Raw genomic sequence first — 23,208 nt, forward strand, 5'->3', positions numbered from 1 at the left:
ACAGTAGGCTATCCCTGACACACAGTAGGCTATCCCCGACACACAGTAGGCTATCCCCAAGCTCTGCCCCTCCTCGCAGTCCTGCTCTGGTCAGCAGTTTCGACCCTGCTGCTCTCACTCTATTCAGAAAGCAGGTCTTGGGCACCAAACCCACCCTCCAAACCCACCCTCAGATTCTGCAGAAAGGTTCCAAGGAGTGGAAGATTTATAGAGCTGAGAAGGTGCCCCAGAAGCTGGGCCAAACTCACCAATGTAAACACGCCTGCTCCTAGCACGGCATAGACGGCGTGGAGCCAGGGGACCTGTGGGCACAGGAAGGACAGGTTTAGCGTGTGGAAAGGGCAACTGGCAGAAGGGCCAGAGGTTGAGGGGAAGGCTCAGTCCCGAGGATGGGACAATGGGGTAACTCCCCCCAAGGATCCAGAGGGGCTTGTGATTCTCTGGGTGTTCACAGTGTAAAACAGAGAGACCTCTGAGTAATCACAGGGAGACCTGCAGGGAGTCCCCACAGACCTGACATTTTTTTCACTTCACAACAATGCCCCAGGCTCAGGCTGGCCAAAAGTGACTCATCCTATCTGACTGTGGTCCTCTCAGCCTGGGTCCCCCTGCTGTCCCCATCCATCCTTGCTCTATCTGGAGTCTGCCTGTACCTCTCATGCAGAGTTCTCTGTCTCTGCCCTGGGAGCAAGGGCTCAGGTGGAAAGTCAGCTAAACTCGGCGGGGGGGTGGGGACAGGTGTGGAGGCACCTGGAGTCTCTGCCAGATGGGCATGAAGGGCCTGGTGGCTGGAATAGTACCCTCCCAAGCTTGTGCTCCCCTTGACTGTGCAGGCCAACTCCACATCTATAAGGTGCCGTGTTAGCCCTGCCCTCTGTGGAGCCCATCCAGAAAACTTTCCGGAAGATCTCTGAAAACAAAGGCCTCCCATCAGCTCGGTGTGGGTCAATAAAGGGTTCTTTGAAGTTCTGGGCCCCCTTCCTGTAGCCCCATCCCCATCCTAGATACATAGAGGCCTCCAGGCCAGCTCCGGTCCCTCCCTTCGTCAACAGGATCCCGAGAAGAGCCAAAGAAATGCCAAAATCAATCTTGACATCCTAGACTGGGTGCCAACCACCCGGAGGCTAGGGCTGGATGAGGAAAACCATCTCAGCTTAGCACACAAGAGGCGACGGGAGGCCGGGTACCAAATGTGGCTGGAGAAACTGCCACTGAGACCCCAATAGACCCAGTGCTTTCTTTCCTGTGTTCTCAGGACTCAAACCACCTGCCATGTCCCCAGTCTGTCCCCCAACATCAATGGCTTCACTTCCTGCACAGAACACACAGGCCAGAGGCCAGCAAAGGGGGGTGGTCTGTGAGCTGGGGGTGGAGAGTCTGTCCCTACTTCACTGCCCTCCACCTGGTCAGCCAGTTTCTGCCTCTTTGGGTTTGCTGGTCCCCAAGGAGGTCCCCCGAGCCTGGTGACCTCTGGAGCCCCAGTGTATCTTTCTCAGCTATGGTCCCTCTCCTCCTCCCCTCTACCTGCAGGGGAGGATAAGGAAAGTGAAGCCGGATGCAACCCGTGGAGCTGGGCAGGTGCCCAGGCCTGCCAAGAAAAGCCTCCTTGTTTGCTCGTGTATGCTGCCAACACACCTCGGGCAGGTGCCAGGAGGGCTGGGCAGGGTGGCAGGCTGTGGGGCTTTGGCCCTGGGTCTTCCCTGAAGGGCTAGAAGAGCATGGCACCCTGGGCACCGGGCCATCCCCACCCTCTCCTTGGGCCCGTAGGCTGGAGACTTACGTATTGGAAGGGCAGGAGGAAGGCGAGGAGGAGTCCACTGAAGAAAAGGGTCATGAGCAATACAAAGAGCACACCCTGGCAGGAGGTGAAGTCAAACTGCAAGACATAGGGGGGCATCAGCACTGACCCGCCAATTCTGCACTCACCCCCACAACCCAGTACATCCCTCTTCCAGGAGGCATTCCCAGACCCCGTTCAACCCTCTGCTTCTTCTCAGCCCCACGTGGATCCCTGACCCACGCGCCCTCCCCTGCCCACAGGCCCCAGGGCTGACCTTGGTCTGGAAGCTGAAGATGGTGACTGAGAGGCAGACGAGGGCCGTGATTCCCAGACACAGCAGCACAGAAGTAGTGTTGTAGTAACTGAGAACAGGCACGGGGTCAGTGGGATTCCCGACTCCCCACCCCTCCTCAGGACTGCCCTTTTCTACCAGAAGCTGACCTCGTGACCTGTGGTCCCAGCCTGCCCCATTCCCAGGACCTCCCACTCTCAACTTTCCCAGGCTTCTCTGTTCATGGGCACCCATCAATGGGCTGAAGGGTCTAGAATATGTCGGTGTCTGAGGGCAGTTTACAGGTAATGACAGTACCAGGACCTTGGGGTTTTAAAGTCACCATCTTACCCTCCGTCATCCCTCACCCCAACTCCACCCACTTGCTCGGGTCTTAGAGTCACTGGCTGTGTAGTGCCAAAGTGGCCTGTCTGCTCAAGTTCCTCCTCCATCCAATAGTTCCCCAGAAAGATGGTATTGGGGGTGTTCCTTCAGGTATGGCTGGACCCTGGCTGCATGCCTGCCTAGGATGCCCTTGCCCCTTTTACCTGGACAACATCCCAGTGAGATAGGCCATGGACAGGGTCTGAAAGAGAGCAAGGTGAAGGAGTGCTCCTGCATGGTGAAGGAGTGCTCCTGCGTGGTAAAGAAGTGCTCCTACAGGGTGAAGGAGTGCTCCTGCAGGGTGAAGGAGTGCTCCTGCAGGGTGAAGGAGTGCTCCTATAGGGTAAAGGAGTGCTCCTACAGGGTGAAGGAGTGCTCCTGCATGGTGAAGGAGTGCTCCTACAGGGTGAAGGAGTGCTCCTACAGGGTGAAGGAGTGCTCCTACAGGGTGAAGGAGTGCTCCTACAGGGTGAAGGAGTGCTCCTGCATGGTGAAGGAGTGCTCCTACAGGGTGAAGGAGTGCTCCTACATGGTGAAGGAGTGCTCCTACAGGGTGAAGGAGTGCTCCTACAGGGTGAAGGAGTGCTCCTGCATGGTGAAGGAGTGCTCCTACAGGGTGAAGGAGTGCTCCTACAGGGTGAAGGAGTGCTCCTACAGGGTGAAGGAGTGCTCCTACAGGGTGAAGGAGTGCTCCTGCATGGTGAAGGAGTGCTCCTACAGGGTGAAGGAGTGCTCCTACAGGGTGAAGGAGTGCTCCTGCAGGGTGAAGGAGTGCTCCTACAGGGTGAAGGAGTGCTCCTACAGGGTGAAGGAGTGCTCCTACAGGGTGAAGGAGTGCTCCTACAGGGTGAAGGAGTGCTCCTACAGGGTGAAGGAGTGCTCCTACAGGGTGAAGGAGTGCTCCTGCATGGTGAAGGAGTGCTCCTACAGGGTGAAGGAGTGCTCCTGCATGGTGAAGGAGTGCTCCTACAGGGTGAAGGAGTGCTCCTGCAGGGTGAAGGAGTGCTCCTACAGGGTGAAGGAGTGCTCCTACAGGGTGAAGGAGTGCTCCTGCATGGTGAAGGAGTGCTCCTACAGGGTGAAGGAGTGCTCCTGCAGGGTGAAGGAGTGCTCCTGCAGGGTGAAGGAGTGCTTCTGCATGTGGACATGGGGTCTGGGCACTCTCAGGCTCCTAGCCAGCTCGAAGGCACTCCAGCTAGCTATCCCTTTATCTCTTAGGCAGCCTTGTTCTCCCCATGAGAATCCCAACTCTTCGTTATCCTAATTCTGGTTGGAAGTCCCACCCAATCTTCCCAGAACAAGAGGCTGGGCACATAAGAGGGAGGGCTTCATCCCATTCGGAAAGGAAGGATGGAGTGTCCTGGTAGGATAGGGGTTTGACGCCTCTGTTCCACCAAGAACCTCATATTGATATCCCCAGTCAAGACTCTCTGGCCTTCAACCCCCATGCTGCCCTTGTCCTTCCTCTGTCCCCACTCAGCATCTGTCCCCAGCTCACCCCAGTCACTTACAAAGATGGCCAGCAGAATCAGGTTCCAAGGGAAATGTCTCCTGCAAGGCAAACCATGGGCCTCAGAGGACATTCGAGCCTACAGGGCTCTGGGCACACAGTGGAACCTCTCCCTTCATTCAAACCCTTGTAGGCCCACATTGTTCCATCCACTTCAGAGACATGAAATCAAGGGCACAGGGCCCATATGACTGCAGTTCAGAGAGGAATGAGGCCCTCTCGGGGGCTGCACAGGCCCCTGGTGGAAGGCAGGGCTCAGAGCACATTTTTAAGGCCCTAAATAACAGTCCCTCAGTCATAATCATACCTGGGTCCAGAGCAGCAAGCCAGAGTAAGGTAGGTTGCAAAGAACACGGCACTAGAGAGAGAGAGAGGGAGAGGGAGAGGGAGAGAGAGAGAGAGAGAGAGAGAGAGAGAGAGAGAGAGAGAGAGAGAGAGATGTGAACAAATCTCTCAGGTCTCTCCTGGGGCCTCTGCCTAGTCCCGGATGATCCTACTCTGCCACCCCACCCCAAACTGCACCAGGCAGGAGGGCAAGAGCAGAGGGGAGGGCATGGACTCCTCGGACTGGGCAATGGGCAAGATGGTAACCCAGTTCCCAAAGGAGACATGGTAGTTGGTGGGACAAGCAGCCCACTTCCAGCACATTTAATCTTGGGAGTCACAGTCACCGCTCAACCCAAGTGGCCTCAGAGACCTTTGCTGCTGTTTGTGCGTTTTCTGAGGCAGAGTCTCACTATGTAGTCCAGGCTAGCCTTGAACTCTCAGCGATCCTCCTATTTTAGCCTTTAGCATTCTGACACTGCGGACTTGCATCACCCCACCTGGTTAAGAAACCTTGGAAAGTTCATCCCCAGTCAGGCAGTGGTGGCGCACACCTTTAATCCCAGCACTTGGGAGGCAGAGGCAGGTGGATCTCTATGAATTCGTGGCCAGCCTGATCTACAAGAGCTAGTTCCAGTACAGGCTCCAAAGCTACAGAGAAACTCTCTGTTTTGTCTCGAAAAACAAAACAAACAACAAAAAAGAAAGTTCATCCTCTAGGGCCTGAATAGATCACTCAGTCACATACAGGGACAGGGGTGGGGTAACTCAGTGGGAAGAGTGAGTGGCCAGAAAGCGTGAGAACCTGTCTTAAGTCCTTAGAACCCAGGAGAAAATGCTGGGCATAGTGGCATGATCTTGGAATCCCAGCACTTGGAGGGGCAAAGAGAGGAGGCTTTTTGGGGCGCAGCTTGATAGCCAGCCAGTCTAGCCTCACTGGGAAGCTCCAAGCCAATGAGACGCTCTGTTTCAAAGGAGTTGGACGGCTTTCCTGAGGACGACACCCAAAACTGGCTTCCTGCCTTCATAGGCACATGGACACATGCACACCATACCAATCCATGGACACACATGTGCGCACCCATATGCATTACAAAAAAAAAAGTTCATGCCAGGCATCGTTGTGTGGTGATGCAATCCCAGCTCTCAGGAGGTACAGGCGAGAGGATCAGGGACTCAGAGTCATCCTGATCTAATTATGGAGTCTGAGGCCATCCCACTCCATGTGAGGTCCTGCCTCCAAAATAGTAGGTAAATATAAACCAAACTAAATGCTACTATAGGATATATTTTGTGTGCTGGGCAGATTTTTATTTGTTATGTATTTATTGTTTCTGGGACAAGATCTCACTGTGTCCCTCTGGAGCCTGGAACCTACACCGAGGCCAGGGGACCAGGGTTTGAGGTTTGTTTGTCTTGACAGTGTTTAGTAACTATTGACATGATCCTTCCTTCTTTATGAACCATGTTCTCCTTTACAGAGGAGGCCGGCGACTTGTCAAAGGTCATGAAGCTGTCCTGTTGATGCAGGACTGAGACCTCGGTACTCCAGTCGCAGGTAGCGACCTTCCAACCACTGCCACACACTGCCTCTCTCATCGCCTGCCACCTGCAGCCATCCTGGTAGCTGCTTCTTATTGCTCTGCCCTACCAGGCGGTGGGCTCAGCATGGCCTGGCCTGCCGGCACCTGGCAGAGCAGGAAGTGGAATCAGTTTCTGGATTAGGTAGTCATGTCCAGTGGGAAGTGGCTAGAGGGGATAGGCTGCTCAGAGTTTTCTGGAAAGCAAGGGGCAAAGACCAGACACGGAAGACAGAGACTAAGTTCCCAAGACAGTTTGCCTATCAGTGCATGGCCTCCACCCTCAGCAGGCCTTCAGCGTGGCCCTGCAGCCCTTTCTTTCCCCATCCCTTCAGTGTCTCACCCGCCCTCCATAACAGCAATTCCAAACAGCCTCCTCCTTCCCCAGACCTCCCAGGCTGCATCGCTCTCTGCTATGTTCCAGAAAGATCTGAGATAATGAGGTGCGGCTCCAGTGGCTTCTGGCCCATCACCTGAAAACCTCACGTGGTGCTACCAGACTTTCTGTCCCTCATCCCCACGACCTGGGTTTTGGGTCCCGGGCCCTCAAAAGCCCAGTGACAGCTTACTTTAACACTCCTGGGGGGTCACCTCTTCTCCCACATCAACCTCCTCGGACTCTGCTCGCCTTCCTCAGCATCTCCCCTGTTTCTAGCTCCACCTACTCTGCACCCTCTGTGTCCTCCTCTCAGCGTCCTTCTCCATCTCCTCAGCTTGCCCAACCACCTGGCCTCGGCCCCACGTAATGGGAGCTGGCTGGATCACATCAGGGTGACCTTGTTGAGTTCAGCTGTCACTCGCTGGTCCTTACATTACCTGACTTCTCAAAGTCTGGTCACTCCTATTGCTTCCCTGCTTCCACAATGACACCCTTTTGGGTTCCCTCCTTCCTTCCTGGCCACTCCTCCTCATTATGGAGCCTCTAAAGGAGCTGGTTTCTTCAAGGCAGACTCCTCTCCTGTCCTGCTCTCCCCAGGTAGGCGCGCTCACCCCAAGGATGAGCCCATACCTTAGGATGGGTTCTCACTGCCCCTCTCAGCACTAGACTGGGCAGCCAAGTAGATGTTCCAGTCAGCAGCGGCTCTTCAGAAACGCATCAAGTTCAAGCCTAGAGATGCGTTCTGCATTCTCTCTGCCCCTGAACGCCCCCTGCCCAGGACACTATGCGACTGTCAAGCTGCCCAGCCAGAGGCTTCGGCATCATCGTTGGCGCTCACCCTGCCACACCCAATTAATTACCTGGATCTGTGTAGCCTCCCACTCAGACCTCACTCTTCCCTCCATCTCTCCTGCCTCCCTAAGTTGGGACACCTCTTACTCTTCTCTCCCTGGCTGGGACTGTGCCTTCCTGCCTTCAGCCCAGCCTTCTACCAGGACACTACAGGCTGATCCGGTCACACGTTTTCCCAGGAGACTTGGCAATGCCCACAGCACAGTCTGCCCACCGCCGGCTCCTCTCCTCTCATCACAGCCCGTTCCGCACCCTCAAAACATGACCACTCTCCGCTGGCAGGACGGAGACTCCCTCTTCTGCCTGGCTTCCTCCTCCACAGCTGACTGCGCCTGCATCCCTGCCTCAGCCAGCTCAGCTCACAAGGCCCCTGCTCCCCTGTAGCACCTGCAGGCCAGCTTGCAACTTACTTATTTTTCCTGCCATTTAACCTGGAGCCTGACACCCAGTAGACACTCTTAAAATATTTCTGGGTGCCATGGAAAAGCCAAATGGAAGCAATAACAAAACAGGCAGTGCAGGAATGAAAGCCTCCGACCTGGAGATTCCTCTGCAATTGGATGCCAGGTGCCAGCGCTGGCCCACCCTGTACACGTGAGACAGGAGAAACCTCCTATCCCTGGTGAAAAGTGCCCTGCTCTTTATGGTCCCACTTGAGTCACGGCTCAGTCACTTCAACAACGATGACAAAAATAGGACATTTGGCTGTGTGTCTCCTGTCACTCTGGCCAGACTGGAAGCTTCCCACATGTTCTTTTCTCAGTGCACCCTAGATCCTCAGCCCTGAAGATGGGCATGAGAGGGAAGGACGGAGAGACTCAGGATTCCAAGACCATGGTGCAGCTTTGGAGCTGGAGTCTGGTCTGGTACTGGAAGTCCTGTCCCATCCCTGCTATGAGTCTGTGGCCACGGATAAGGGTTTAATAGCCAGTCCCAATCCTCAGCTGTGCAGAACAGGAAGACTGCTCCCCAGCTCTGGGAGACCTGGTGGGGGGGTGCCAATGACGCACTTAGCACGGGCTTGGCACAGGGCTGGACTCGTGGATGGGAGTTGCTTACTGTCATTAGAAGCTGGCTGACAGACAGTTTGACTGACAGCTTCCTCGAGCCACCCCCTCCCCAGGCCTAGCCTTACACTTCTCCTCCTCTACCCGCTCTTCTCTCACCCTCTGCTCTGCCACGGACACCATGCTCATGGGAGCAATCAGACAATAAGGAAAGAACCCAGTGGGGAGATGACAGGGACCTTGAGAAAGCCGGTGCCACTGGCGCAGGAGAGGGCGGGTTGTGTGAGCGAGAACAGTTGGCTTTCGTGTTGAAGCCTCAGCCCCAAGGCCTGGGACACTTGTTTAGTGTCCGGATTGGCCATCCCAGCTGACTTGCCCTCGCTCGCCCCCGGGGCTAGGGTCAGCAGCCTGCAGTGGGCAAGCCATGTGGCCGTTAAGCAGTTCTAGGTTTCTACCTGGCTCTGATGCCCAAGAAGCAGCTCCTCTCTGCCTCAATTTCCTCATCTGTGAAATGGAGATTGTAACAGCACCTGCTTGGCAGGGTTATTAAAAGGAGGGTTGAAAACTATACGTCAAACGCTTGGCATGGTGCCTCGTGCATAGAAAAGAGCTGTTTTATTCTCACTGTTATGAATGTTGTTCCAGCAGGAAGAGATAAACAAGGGAGCCCTCAGGGAGCATTTGATACGCTGGGCTGGTGTGAGACCCGATAGGACGCAGGAGAGTGGAGGGTGTGGAGGGCAGGCTAGATCCTCAGGGAGGCCTATGCAGGAAGAGGAGGCATACTGGTGCTGGGGGGGGGGGCATCAGGGCTTTGCTGCTTCCCAGGAGAGCACAGGCCATGCCCCTTCCCACCTTCCCCCTGCTCCCACCTCAGGGTATCACTGCTCTCCACTTGGGACACCATTCCAAGACCAGACACTCACCCCCCCCCCACTTCCTCTTCAGTGTGGTGCCATGTACTCCAAGCTGTTCCCGCCACTACACAGAGTCCCAAAGACTCATAGAAGAGGGGTCCAGCACACAACCCCCAAGGTCTCGGGGGCCCCAAGCCTTCCAGACAGTGCTGACGTGCTGGGAGCCATGCCAACCTGCTGTGTGGGCTGGCCAAGGTGGCAGGCCCTGGGGCCTCATTAGCTGTGCGCACAGTGCCTCCCAACCCTCAGACTCAGCACTCCCTCCTGGGACACCGACTGCCCCTCTGTCCTGTGCCTGAGGAAAGGCTCCATGTATAAATGTCTTCACCTCCAGAATCCTGAGAAGTTTCCTCACTGATAGTCCACTGCCCGCTGTGCCAACTCTAAGCCTGACTTTAAGACCCACTCTAGGTTCTGGTGGTTCCGAGGGCTTTGCTGAGCTCAGCTCTGCACTTGGTCCCTATGGAAGAACAGGCTGGGCCGGTCAGTGTGCAACTCCTCTGCCATGCTCTCTCTCGACGCTTAGCCCACAAGGGCCGCACTGCTCTGAGATGGCCTTCTGTCCGTCTGCCAGACTAGTCCCTAATGTGCGGACACACCTCAGTGTTCTCACTGCCATGTTTTCTGCTCCAGCCACTCCTCTCTTGCAGCCGTGGTGCACGGTGGTCTGCCCCCACCACCTCTGACAGCGCCTCTGCGAGCTCCTTGGCATGGCTCACTACCTTCCCCCACAGGCAGAGGCTTCCTGCCCACGCGTCCCCGTGCAGGGCTGGCTCACACCGAAGGCCAACAGGGACCATGGAGAGAACAATTTTCTGAGTCTACGGTGGTTCAGGTTCGGAAGTATCCAAAATTATTCCTTAGTTATCAGAAAGGAGGGTCCAAACCATCTAAACCTCCAGCCTTCTCCTTAAGGGACACAGTATAGGACCAGCAGAAGTCAAGTAGCTGGAGGGCGGAAGAGCGACTGACGAGCAGAGGGATTAAGAACGCAAGCCTTAACTTGAACCCAGCTCCACCGCTGACTAGCTGTGTAACCTTGGGCAAATTACCCAACCTCTCTGAGCCTTAAGGTTTTCTGAGGTAATCATACCCAGTAGATTTGAGAATCAAATGCAATACTGTACATCAACCACACGAAACAATGCCCAGCCCTTAATTAGGTATTCTTTAAGTGGTGGCTCTTATGATTAATAATTTCATAAGCATTAATAACAATGTTACTAAGAGTACCAACATTGTCATTAGAGAAGGTCAAGGTGTTCTGGTCCCTTCCCTCATAGGGTCAAGTTACTGGCGCTCTCCATCCAGGCCCTAGTCCCACCCTAGACAACTTATGTCCTGTCAGATTTGAACAACTCGAAGGTGGCCCCTGACCGTGCTGGGGGTCTTTGAAGGCCTCCCCCTGGGGTATGGACCCATCAATGGAGCACAGCATGCCTAGGAAGATGTCTGGGGCATACTCACTAGGATGCCCAGTACCAGCCTGGGTTGGCCTGGACGTAGTCCTTCACGACGTCACTGTAGAGAAAGGAGAGCAGAGTCAGAGACTGGCCAGGTCTGTTTGTGTTCAGTGTTTGTGTTTAGTGTCTGTACCTGCCCCACATGGACTCAGAGAGAGGAAGGAGGACTGGCTGGGTGACTGTGGAATGCAGCCAAGTGACACCTCACAGGGCCCACCCGGCACTGGGGGACTTCTCACATGGTGTACGCCCAACATTCCTCCCCAGTGTGAGGGTGTCCACTGGCCCTCATCTATCCGGGTGGACATCTCAAGAGAGGCTACATGGCGCCCCCTTGCCCTGAATCTGCCCATGGTCCTCCTGGAAGCGCCAACTCACCAGAAGGTAAAGAGAGCCACAACAGCCAAGGTCACCAGCAGCTGGACCAACAGGATGGTATAGACCTGGGGGAGGGGATGATCATGTGGAGGGTCCCGAGAGACCCCAGTTCTCAGGGACTCATTTGAGTCTAGACCTACCTATCAGACACTTTCGCCCTCCTTCATAGGGGTCACTGGGCAGACTGAGACAAGTAGGGGGACAATAAAGGCACCGGACCCTCAGGTGCAGCCGACCAAGGAGCCCAGGGGACATGGAGCAAGGGCTCTGGGTGAAACCTTGGAAGCACATGCCAGGAGGAGCCATGGGCTGGAGTGGCACGAGAGAGGGAAAGGTCGCCCTGCAGACAGAGGCTGGGCCAAGGGCATTCCAGGCATCCAGCACAGGGCGCCAGACCCTTCACCCCGTCCCCCACCCCAGAGCACGGGAGAGGTGGTTACCTTTCTGATGAACAGCCGGCGAACTTTCTGGTCATCCCAGCTGAAGGTGGTGAAGAGCTCATGGTTTTCTGTGGGGAAAGCTTCGTAGCTGGAGCTGCTGCCTGGGTAGCAGGGTGGAGGGTGTGAGTTCCCTGCCCGCCCAGCTCAGGCTTCTGACGCCTTTCTCTCCAGCTCCACTGGCCCCCACCCTGCCTACCCCACAGCTGTCTTCCTGACCACTTCTTGCTCTCCCTGCTGTGACCCCATCCTCTCCCTCACCGTGGCTGGGGCTTTGGGGAGCTAAGATCAGCCATACAAATGTCCCTTTCCCTCTAGTGTCCCTGTTCCCCTTCCTGAACACTTCAGCTCCTGTGAATCAACAGGGGACACCCAGTCCTCCTGGCCAGTGTCCGACAATCCCGACTCTGGCTGTTCTAGGACCCACAGGCTGGGATCAAAGGCCCGGTGGAGGAGCTAGGCTTGCTGGCGCTCAACTGCACACCAGAGTCAATGGGGGCTGACTTGTGGGGAAGGAGGCAAAGGAAACGGGCAGGGGTGCAGGCCTAGTCCCAAAACTCTGGCTTTTGCAGGAATAAAGACCCCACAGCCAATCAGAACCACAGGCAGGTCTGCCAATCTGTGGGACAATCTGCGTCACCCAAACTGTCATTGGCCTGCTCTGAGTCTCCTGGTGTGGACAACAGGCCCACTTCACAGGGACCAAATTAAATAAAATGGAAAGCTGTGTGTTCTGTGCCTGGTGGGGACCACATTGCCTTCGCCTTGTCTGCTGTCCCCATCAGGTCTGGCTATCTTTCTCTTTCCCCAGCAACAGCTTCTGCCTTGGTCTCTCAAAGATGGCCACACGACTGCCCTGTTGGAGCTCTTCAATGGCTCCTCTTCTGCACATTGCTCAGGTTCAAGGCCTTTTTTGTTTTTGTTTTGTTTTGTTTTGTTTTGTTTTGTTTTGTTTTGTTTTGAGACGTGGTCTGAAGCAGACCAGGCTGGTCTTGAACTCACTATGTGGCCGAGGATGACTTTGAACTTCTAATTCTCCCATTCCCATCTCCTGAGCGCCAGGTACATACACCACCATGCCAGGCAAGCTTAAGTTCCTTTAACAATGCCGGGGTGAGTGGAGTCCTCCAGCCACGCCTTTCCGGCCGCTACAGTTCTCCCTTCTACTCTCTTAGATGAATCTGTTCAGTTACCTGCCTTCATGCGTTGGACCCTGCCCGCTCAGAGCTTTCCGAGTGTCATTCATTGTTCTGTCTCCTCACATGCTAACCCAGGACCCTCTTCAGAGCTCTGTGTGGCTATAGGAACTCTTCCCTAAGTCGCCAACATCTTCGCTGATAGTGACAGTTCTGGGATCCCAGCAGTAGCACATTGGCTGTCAGTATGAGCAGACTGCAAGGATTTCGTCATGGGCTGTGAGGAGGGACCCCTGTGTCTTCAGCCCCATGCTAGTGATGATTGACTGCCCCTTGCTCATCCTTAGTCATGGGAGCTGAAGTGTCCAGGGAGGGGAATGGGGACACAAGGAGGAAGGGGGATTTGTATGGTGGTGCTTGGTTCCCCAGAGCCCCAACCATTGTGGAGGGAGAGGACGGGAGATAGATTATTCCTGAGATCAGAGCAGAGAGAGCAAGAAGCAACCAGGGAGCCAGATGGGTGGTGGGCAGGCGTGGGCAGGCGTGGGCAGGGGTGGGCAGGGGTGGGCCAAAGGTAGTGTTTGACAGTGGGACTGGAGAGAAAGACTTCAGAAGCCTTGAGAGCCCAAGGTAGGGCAGGGAGCTACCCAACTCTCTTGAGGCAGGCATGAACTGAGGCTCACTGCTGGGAGGTGGAGCCATGGACAGACTGTTTCTCCTGGAAGGAGCGCCTACCTGACATTTCCCAGGGTACACTAGAAGATGTCTGTCACCTGCTGACTGCAAGGATGGGCCTCCCTTCCACCACAGCTCCTTAGAGGATATTCCTTAGTAAAGTGTCCACCCCAGCAACCAGGGCAGGGGAAAAGAGAGGTAGGAAATCCCCGCCACACCTTCATTGACCTTCCAGTAGGTCACGTTGGAGTGGGGCGGCTGGGCTCTGGACCAAGGGGTATTCTTGGAAGAGGCATGGACCATGGTGGCCACTTGCTCCTTACGAGCAGGAACTCTGTGGGCAGAGGCTGTGCCAGGGCATTGTTCTCAGAGCCCTTCTAGAACTTTGCAAGCAGTGGGGGAGGGGAAGCAGGGGAGCTGCCACAAACCCTGAAAGGTCTGAAAAGGTAAATTAAAAAAAAATGTTATTTATTATTACACACAAGGGCATGTGTGACTGTAAACATACATGCGTGCATGCGTTTATAATTTGGGTGTATAATGCTATGAAGCATATGTGGAGGTCAGAGGTCAACTTCCAGGCATTAGTTCTCTCCTTCCACCATCTGCCCTGGAATCCTGGGATGGAACTTAGGTCGTGAGTTTTTTGGTGGCATGGTGCATTTCCCTGGTGAACCATCTCACTAGCATGGGGCTGAGGACTTAGGGATCCTTCCTCACAGCCCATGGCAAAGCCCTTGCAAGCTGCTTAGCCAGACAGCCAGGACGCTACTGCTGGGATCACAGAACTTATTGGGGAAGATGTTGGTGACTTACGACTGGCCAGCCATGTAGGCTAACTCCCACACACCCACCCCACGCTGTGCCTGCCCCCTAGAAAACCTGGAGAAAGGGCGGGAAGATAACAACATTGGTTGGGAGGGGAGTCCCTACCCCTTAACCTCTGAGAACCCCAGGCCTTATAGAGGCCTGGCCCCATTGCGTTTTCAGGCCAGTAACAATATGAACACTGTACCCCACTGGGGCACTGGCACCACCCTCTCCTCTCTCCCAATTCCGGGTCCGTGTCCCTTCCTCTATGAGGGTCTTTTTAGACAGGAACTTGGCTTTTGCCCCTTATCCATCTGCCCCAATTGGCTTAGCTCGGTGGTTTGTGGAGCTGAGAGCACCCCGACTGGACACTCCTTCTCCTCTCTCTTAGCATTCTCTTTGACCAACCCTCAGAAGAACGCTCTGAAGCCTCCTACAACAGTGTGCTGCACAACCACACCGTAAAAGTGGGGTCTGGGTGACTTCCTCCCACCGAGCATCCAGAACTCCCTCCACCTCTCCAGCCTCTGGTGGCTGAGAGACTTACTGGGGTCCACATAGGCCCAGCTTGGATGGAGGGGCACAGCCGTGGGGGCTTGGGGGAAGGTCCCTGACTTCAGCCCATCTCCAGAGGTGGCCTCTTCATAGGAAGGCGGCGCCGAGGGCACTGCTGGAACCTCCTTCTTCTCGCCATTTGTCTTCTGCTGCCCCTCAGTCCCGGGGGCCTTGTTAGCCACAGAGAGCTGTAGAGTAGACACAGAGAGAGATCATACAGGTGGTACGGTCCCTAGGGACAGTCCCTGGATTCCTGGAATCTGCCTTGGTGTTCTTCCAAACTGTGCTAAGGAGTGGAACAGATGAGACCCACCCTCGAGTTCAGAGCCACAGAACTGAGCTCAGGAGGTGTGGGGAAAGATAAGACAGGAAACAGAAGATTCACGAGAGTGTCATGGAGGTCATAGGGCCACCTGGGGAAAGGACTAGGCCTCTATTGTCCTACAGTTGCACCATGCTCCAGAACATCCTGACCCATACATGGGAGACCTATTACTGAACAAAAGGGCCTCCCATTTTATTGTCTTCCTAATTTTCTCACTGTATTCAACCAGTTATATTTTACATCATCATTGTTTTGATCTTGTTTGCTTGTTTTTGAGACAGGGTCTCCCTATGTAGCCCTGGCTGTCCTAGAACTCACTCTGTAGACCAGGCTGGCCTCAAACTCACAGAGATTCACCTGGCTCCACCTCCCAAGTGCTGGGATTAAAGCTGGATGCCATCATGCCCAGCTCTTTGGCTAATTTCAAAATAAGGAAACCCAGATTCAGACAGACAGAGAGACATGCAAAGTCCCAGGTGTCAGAGTGGCACCTAGGGCTGCGGGGCTCAGGCTTCATCCCAGGCACAGGTGCTTCCTACTGGGCTAGAAATACTGGAGGGTGGGAAGGGAGAGCAGGCCCCACAGAAGCAGCCGTCCCCAGCCAAAACAGAAGAGCAGTGTCGTCCTCGCTGGAGGGCTTAAGAAGACATCTGCTGTAGACGCTTCCTTCCTACGAGACAAGGGACTGAGATCCAGGGAGACCTGAGCTTGCTCCCTGCCCACAGTGGACACGATAGCTTGGTGAGGCGATGGCAGCTGTGAAGGTCAGGGAGGGAAACACTGGGACAGAGTGGGTGAAGACAGAAACCAACGAAAGGCTTGGCCTCAGGAGGCACCAGTCTGGCTGGCTGCAGAGGCCCCCGCTTATGGATTGCTGAGGTAGATGGGTGGCCCTTGCAGGGAGACAACCGAGGAGGCCCCTGACTTCAGTCCCTCTACAGCCCACTGGGCTTCACCCCAACTCCTAAAATATCCTGTGGTGGTGCTAGGAGCAAGGGGCTGAGGAACGGAGGCACCTGTGCCACCAGAAGAGAAAGCAGAGCCGTGGGGTGGGGTGAAAGAGGAGGCTCCACTTTCTCATGCTCAGCTGAGGGTCTCCTGCCTCAGGAAATGGAACCTAGAGCCCAGGCTCCCCACTCCCTTCAGTACATAGACTGAAGGGGGCACATCTAAGGAGGCTGCCTTAGCCGCTACCCTTCCACTCAGACCCCAGAATCTGGGGCCCCACCACCTCTCAAATAAGGCATTCCCAAGTGACATCTGGCCAATGGCAGAAAGCGGTATCACTCAATGACATCATTTTGAGGCCTTTGAGAAGCCTGAACACAGGAGGGTCTGTGGGTCCTGGGAGATATGCCATTAGTTCTGAGGCTGGTACCAGAGGAAAAAAGTGGGGTGAAGTGAGGGTCTCCTCCTGTTTTCCCTGACCAATCCTTAGCACCTAGGGCTAGAGGGATCTCCCCCTTCACCCTAGGCCCTGGTGGTTGTATAATTCCACAGGCTGTTGATGTTACATAAGCCTCCTGCACTACTCAAGGCTCTGCCCAGTCCTTCCCATGTAATTCAGTCCTAAATTTGGTGTATATGTGTGTGTATTGTGCATTGTGTGTGTGTGTGTGTGCATGTGTATGCATGTCTGTGAATGTGGGTGGGCATGGAAGGATACATTTTTATTCTATCTAGTCCCCATGTCTGGCCAAAACAAAAACAAAAATCAGAGCATCCTGCTGTAGGGTTGCCATAGTAACGCCCAACCAAAGGGGATGTATACTGATATCCAGAGTGGAATAATCAAGGGAGCTGGGAAGTGGTGTTGGAGGGGGTGAAAGATGACCCTAAAGCACTGAAGGCAAACACACAGGAATCACCCCTTAAGACTCACCCTGGCCCCCAAGCAGAACTGATACTCTCCCTCTCCCTCTCTCTCCCTCTCTCTCTCTCTCTCTCTCTCTCTCTCTCTCTCTCTCTCTCTCTCTCTCTCTCTCTCTCTCTCTCTCCCTTTCCTTCCCCCTTTCCCTTCTTCCTTCCCTCCCTCCCTCCCCCACTCTGACTCCTAACAGGGCCTAGGGCACCTGGGAAGGGGTTGTGATGCCACAGCAAGGGGTGGGAGACAGACAAGGAGAACCTGGGCATTGAGAAAAGTCCTAGGCTCATTTTTTTTTTTTTTTAAATGGGCTGTTTGGTCCTCCGGCATCAGCAAAGACCACAAGGACCTTTGCACTGGAACCCGCAGAGGATGCTTAAAGCTGAGAAAGCTTTCTCAGAAGGGCAGGGAGGCAGGGGTCCAGAGAGCAGAGGATGGTGCAGGCGGCAGGGACATGCCCCTACCTTTCCCTGGGTCATGATGTCGTCTCTCAAGGAAGGGGTTCTTGAAGTAGGGGTGGCTGCTTGGGTCACCGCAGCCTGCTTGCGTCTCTTCCTTCCTCCGCGTGGATTCTAGCAACATCCACTGCAGCCCGGCCAGGCTTACCGGAGCGTACCATCCCCACACAGGGGGAGGGGGAGGGCCTGCGAGGATGCTGCTTATGGACGCAGGAGACTGCGGACTTGAGATCCCAGGCGAGACATGCGGTTTTTACCTCCTTTGCTTCCTCCCACACGCTTCAGCCACCCAGGGGACCGGGGATCATTGCAGTGTGGAGCAGCAGGTGGATGGATGGGCCCGCGGGGATGGGAAGAGGCACCAGGACTCCTGACACCCGACCAGCTGATGCTGTCTACCAATACACAGAGCTAGCAAAGTGCCTCTCTCTGAACAAACAGTCACCAGCCTCAGCCTTGTTCCCCCTCCCTGTCTGGATGTCCTGGATTTGCCCCGGCTCCAGCACTCCCTCAGCGTCTATTTTGTTGTTGCCCAGAGAGTGAGAAAGTTTACGTGACTGGTCTATTCTACCTCCTACCAGGGACCCTGGCCTTTGCCAGCCCCCTGCCGGCTCCCCTTGCTTTGATTTTCCCGTCTGTAAAATGGAAGCAATAGCGCCCCCCATCCCTTGTATAACAGGCCTGTCGGGGATGCAGTTTGTCTCTTTCATCCTTGAGACAGGTATTTCTGGAGACTTAGTTCTGTATCAAAGCCTCTTCCTGCTCTACTCTGTCGGTACCTTCTCTCAGCCTCCATCCCTCTGATTCCGCCCTCTCCAGGATCCAAAGCCCATCCACCTCCTTCTTCAGATTTGTCTTTTGGGCTCAATCAACACCAATTCCTTTGTTGTTGTTGTTGTTGCAGTTTCCCCAATTCCCCTGGTGAGATTCACAATCTCAAGTCTCAACTTAGTCACCTACTGACTGTGTGACCTTGGCAAAACCCTTACCCTCTCTGAGCTGAAGCCCCTCCCTGTGAAAAGGAGGCTAAGAGCAGGACCGGTCCTCCAGTGTCTGTAAGCCCTAGGGTAATGGTGGTAAGAGCCTACTGAACACAGGACATTCTACCAGTGTGGGGGGTGTGAGAAGCTGAGGAATCTCTGACTACACCGGCTCCTGTCTCCCAGAGTCCCAGGCCTGGAACTGAGAGCAGGATGCAGGAAGGATGGGATCTCATAGAAGATTGAAATAAATCTTAGAGAGGAGGCATGGCCGACTGAGAGGAGGCGTGGCCGACTGCTTTCTGCCCTCCATCGTCTCATCCCCTGGCCCAGCAACCCCAGCCCTCCTCCGCCAAGTGGTCCTGGCTCCTAGCACTGTGCCCTCCCTCTCTGCGTCGGCATTGCCCTCTCCTTGTTCCACAGTTTCTGGGCACCCTAATGCAGCTGCTGTCTCTATGCACTGTGAGATTCCTTGTCTGTCTGGAATTAATCTTACTGCAGCAGGTTTTTGTTTTGTTGAGTCGCAGGTATGTGAAATGAGGTCCGTGGATTGTTGTTATCAATATTTCTCGGACAGCTGGCATGCTGCGGAGCCTGGCTTCATGCGGGTCTTGCTATGTTCTTGCCTGTGCATCCCGCCTGCTTTTCATACCCCATGCATGCTGCGTCAGCCATGCAGGCTGTGTTCTTCTTTGATCAGACCAAATACACTGAGCTCAGGGCCTTTGCACTTCCTGGGCCTGCCGACCAGGGCACAGTGAGGTCCTTTCCTTGCTGGTTTCACTGCTGCTGTGATATGGTCTTAGTGTGGAGGTCGCCCATCTTACAAGGCCCCACCAGGCACATTGGGCTGTCCCTTTTATTTCTGATCTGCCTTACTTTTTCCAGCGGCAATGGGCATCTCATATTTACATTTTTTTTATTTATTTCTCCCTCCCTCACCTCTATCTCCCACTAGAATATCAGTTACAGAAAGGAGTAATTTGGAGGTGTTTTATGTTGCTATGTACCTGAGGGTTAAAACAGTGTTGGCACACTTATAGAATGTGAAAATTTGGGAACTAAAGCAAGTGGTCCACGAATACTCAAGGGAGTGAAGATTCTTATGCAAAATCCTTATATTCCTCTCATTTGCCATCATCAGTACAAGTGACACTGGCATTGTGTACACCCTGGCATCTGATGGCGAGAGCATAGGCCAGACACAGATCCTGCACTCCTACTTCAAAGCTGCGTGACAAGCAAGGACTCCTCCCAGAGTGTCAGCTTCCTCACTGTTAAGAAAAGGGGGGCAGTGTTAGCATTGCTTCCAGAGCCCACAAGGAGACTGCGTGATGGTGCTTGGAAAGGTTTAAGGGACTACCCAGCATGCAATTAGCTCTGGGTGGGAGCTATTGGTATGGCCTTATGGCTCCCACCAGAGGTGTTTAGTGAAGACATTAGCTTCCACTCTCAGGCAGCTCAACCTCACAGTAATCCATGAGACACTTGTTCCTAATGCTTCTGTCCTTTTCAGTGTGAGATACTCTGGGAGGGTCCCCAGCAGCCAGCCTTCCTGCAAGGAGCCTTCCATCCCATCCAGATCCCCGGCCCTCGCTGAAGAGGAAGCCGGTGATGCAGCACAAGCAAGACAGGACAGCTAAGAGAAACTAGCCTGGGAAAAGCAGGGGCCAGCAAGGTGTTCCCCAGCCAGGGAGGATCTGGGGCCCCATCCTTGAATCCCCAGCTTGGTGGGTGGTTGTTTTAATGCTTTGTTGGAGGTGGGAGTGTAGGGGGAATTGCAAGGTTTTTGAGTTGGGTAATGACATGTTCAAAGACAGGTTTCACAAAGATGAAACTGGGGTCGTGGTTTATGATGTTAGAGCGCTGTCTTCAACAAGGAAGGGAGCAGTAAGTGGTAGGAATGAGAAGGGGAAAGACGAAGGTGCCAGGCTGAGTGTAGATGGAGGCTCAGCCTCAAGACTAGAGCAGACTATAGCCCTAGGCAAGATATATTTGTTGGTCTTCCTTTTCCTCATTTGTGCAAGGAAGACTGTGAGTACTAAGCAAGTTAGGGTTGGTAAAGCCTTGATGGAGCCGTGTTTCTAACACATCCCTGTAAGGTTTGGGAACAGAAAAGCAGGTTCTCTAAGACTAGAAAGGGTCCGAACAGGGTTGTAGGGACTTGAATAGAGGCTAAGTATAAAGGGGGAGGGGACTTCAGAGGGATGGAGACCTGAAGGCCAAGGCTCTGGGCACTAGCCCACCATGAGCTGAAGAAGAAGTTGTGCTCAGGGGATCCACAGACCAGCTGGAGCCTCTCAGAGGCGGGAGAGTGGTCCTGGCAGGATCTCCTCCTGTGCAGCCTGGAAGATGCCATGCACTGTATGTGCCATGGCTTCCTGCCCTGCAGCCCAGTCCCGGGACCTCAGACTAGGCTGGACCTAAGTAGACTCTGGCTGAATAGCATGTGTATGGTAGCTGCATCTCAGAACACATGCGGACATCCTTGGAGACAGGGACAAGGGAAGAAAAAGGTGAGCAGGCAGAGGCATCAGCTGAGGCAGGAGAGGGGAGGCAGAGACAGGGGTTCCCCTCCCCCAAGCCCTCCAGCAGGCTAACTGGGTGAGACAGGACACTGGGCTCTTCCAGGGCAGGAGGTGTGAGCTTGGCCAATTCTCTCCTCCTTTTAGATTCTGCTCTGCTTTCTGCTCAGGTTGTCAGAGGCCAGTGCTAAAGAAGGGAGGAGATGGAGGTGTGGTCAGAAGCCACTTCTCACTTTACAGACATGGAAGTACCAGGTCAAGAGGTTGAGTGACAAGACTCTCTGGGGGACCAACCAGGGTGAGGAGAGTGAGTTCTCAGCCCAGGGACCCTCAACTCAAGGCGCTGGCAGGGGTCCACACATAGCCAGGAACATATAAAGAGAGGCAGGAAGGCGTCAGCTTTTGTTGGGAGGTATAGCTACCCAGAACCACATCCTTGTCAGGTCTGCACACCGCTGGCTCCCTTTGCCACCCCCTGTGGGTGAAGAGAGAGCTTGTGCCTTTCTCTTTCTCTCCTTCTTCTCTTTCTCTTCCTTCTTTCCTTTGCTTTGTTCTTAGAGACAGAAAGTTTTCTGTGTATTCCAACCCTACCCCTTTGATTTTTGAGGTCAGAGAGAGGGACCAGGGAACTCCACTGACTCCCAATAACAGGCCACAGGACAGGGATGGTCCAGCAGCTCAGGAAGGGTGCTGTAGGGACAGGCCCCCATATGTACAGCTACTCCCTACAAATGCCAAAGCTTGCTATTTCCCGCAGCTTCTGCTGGGGAACCCTTTCCGGCATCCCTAAGGAAGAACAGACGCTCCTGTGCTCTCAGCCAGCCAGGGCTCCTCTTTGGAGAGTGTAGTTCAGCAGTAGAGCAATTGACTATACAGCCCCTCCTTGCCAGTGTATCCATTCCTATCTCCCCACCCCTCGTCTTAAGACACATTGTACCTCCCCAGACACCGTCTGTAAAGCAAGAGATGCTGAAAGACCAGGCCTCAGTAAGCAGTGACACCCTCACTCCACTGCGGGGACTGCTTGCAAGAGGTAGGCCCACATTCCTGTCCACGACACTCTTTCTGCCCCATGCCTACGAGTTACTGGGATTTTGGCAGGGGGAGGTCAGCAAGGAGGTGGGGCTGGAGCAGGCCCTCTCTGAAGCAGGAGTGGGGTCTCCAGGCTCTGCCCACAACCTGGTGCCCCGTTCACGCTGCTCTACTAGCTCTTAGCCTGTATCAAGTCCATTGCAAGGTAGAATAATGGAACATCTGAGAGGTTTCCAGCAACCCATGTCCTAGTCCAGACTTAGCCACTGGTGAAAGGCTTGACAGCCATCTCTTTCCTCTGGGTCTTGGCCCAAGCCCTGCCCAGTTCCTGGAATGGTTGAGTTCCCGTTCCATCATGCATGTTGCATTGTGTACCTTCTGCTTGTCTGCCAGATGGAATGTGCTGGAAAGGTACAGTCTCTGCTCTGTCCCTGGTACCTGCTGGAGTTCAATAATGAAGAATATAGGTGTTGAAATCAGATCAACATAGGTGTGAATTCTTGTTCCTCACTTACCCAGTGAATGACCTTAAATGACCTCTCTGAGCTTGCTTCCTTCTCTGTAATGTAGATGATCATCAATTAACTTAGGCTAAGCTCAAACTCAAGGCAATCCTCCTGCCTTAGCCTCCCAAGTGTTGAGATTGAAGGTAGGTACCACCACACCCAGCTTCCAGAAACTATTAATGGAGACCTAATGCGTGTCAGGAACTGAGATGTGCACAGGGGTCCAGCCTATAGGGCTCACTTGGTAAGAAGCTGCATCTCTGTCACAGGAGCTGATTAGGAGAATTCGAGGAGACCGTGGGTAGGGCTCGATGCAGTGCCTGCAACATGGCGAGATTAACAAACACCCCTTCATAGCCATTCGTCAAGGACCCTCAATGCTCTGGCACCATGCCATATGCTGAGGAGAAGGAGGTGTGGGACACCTGTTCCCCTCACCAAAGGACCCACAGTCAAATGTCCCTTATTATGTGTCAGGGGACCGTCATCCGTATTTGGAAACTTAGAACCAGCACCTAGCACTTCATGCTACAAATACAATAAAACTGTGGAGCACAGGTCTAGCAGGGATGGCTGTCTGCACATCATCGATTCCGGCCAATGGTGCGATGTCAGGTGATTCTGAAGAAAGAGAGGCTATGCCTGGCTGGATGGTCAGAAAGATTGGTTATTATTATGAGATGGTAAGTCCTGACTGCTGAAGACACAGCACACTTTGGTCGCAGAACACGGAGAAACCAAGCTGGAACTGGCCTGAGAACTTCCTGCTGTTGAGCTTCATAGTGCCAGAAGGTGCTATGCAGGCTGCTGGGGGAGAAAAGTCACTGGTGAATCACGGCAGTGAATCCTGCATGCTACAATACTGACCTGCCAGGCAAGACGCGAACCTGGTGTAATAGTGGCATGGAGGCTACTGGAGCCACCATCTCCCTTCTGAGTGGATTTGAGGCCTGCTCCGCAGGAGAGAATTCACTCTTGGTACTGTCAACCTGGTCAAAAGCTCAGGAGGTCGTAGGACCCCAGGGGAACCCACTACTAAGGTTTTTCTAAATGGTCCCGA

The 23,208-nt window shown here is 54.2% G+C and overlaps 1 protein-coding gene across 1 annotated transcript in view; it reads right to left on the reverse strand.

Moving 5' to 3' along the window:
* Faim2 (Fas apoptotic inhibitory molecule 2) overlaps nt 1–17,328 on the reverse strand; it is a 32,970-nt gene extending 15,642 nt beyond the window's left edge. Inside the window, exons 1-11 of the mRNA XM_050122427.1 lie at nt 17,112–17,328; nt 14,451–14,646; nt 11,286–11,386; nt 10,846–10,910; nt 10,472–10,525; nt 4,253–4,303; nt 3,947–3,986; nt 2,600–2,637; nt 2,055–2,142; nt 1,781–1,876; nt 249–302 (exon numbers count right to left, since the gene is read on the reverse strand). Coding sequence (XP_049978384.1) covers nt 249–302; nt 1,781–1,876; nt 2,055–2,142; nt 2,600–2,637; nt 3,947–3,986; nt 4,253–4,303; nt 10,472–10,525; nt 10,846–10,910; nt 11,286–11,386; nt 14,451–14,646; nt 17,112–17,126 — 798 coding nt within the window. The 5' untranslated portion in view covers nt 17,127–17,328. The remainder of the gene's footprint in view (nt 1–248; nt 303–1,780; nt 1,877–2,054; nt 2,143–2,599; nt 2,638–3,946; nt 3,987–4,252; nt 4,304–10,471; nt 10,526–10,845; nt 10,911–11,285; nt 11,387–14,450; nt 14,647–17,111) is intronic.
* Nucleotides 17,329–23,208: the final 5,880 nt, after the last annotated feature.

Source organism: Alexandromys fortis, unplaced genomic scaffold (assembly GCF_014885135.2).
Source record: "Alexandromys fortis isolate MF-2015 unplaced genomic scaffold, M_Fortis_MF-2015_v1.1 scaffold_216, whole genome shotgun sequence".
Taxonomy (NCBI): Eukaryota; Metazoa; Chordata; class Mammalia; order Rodentia; family Cricetidae; genus Alexandromys; species Alexandromys fortis.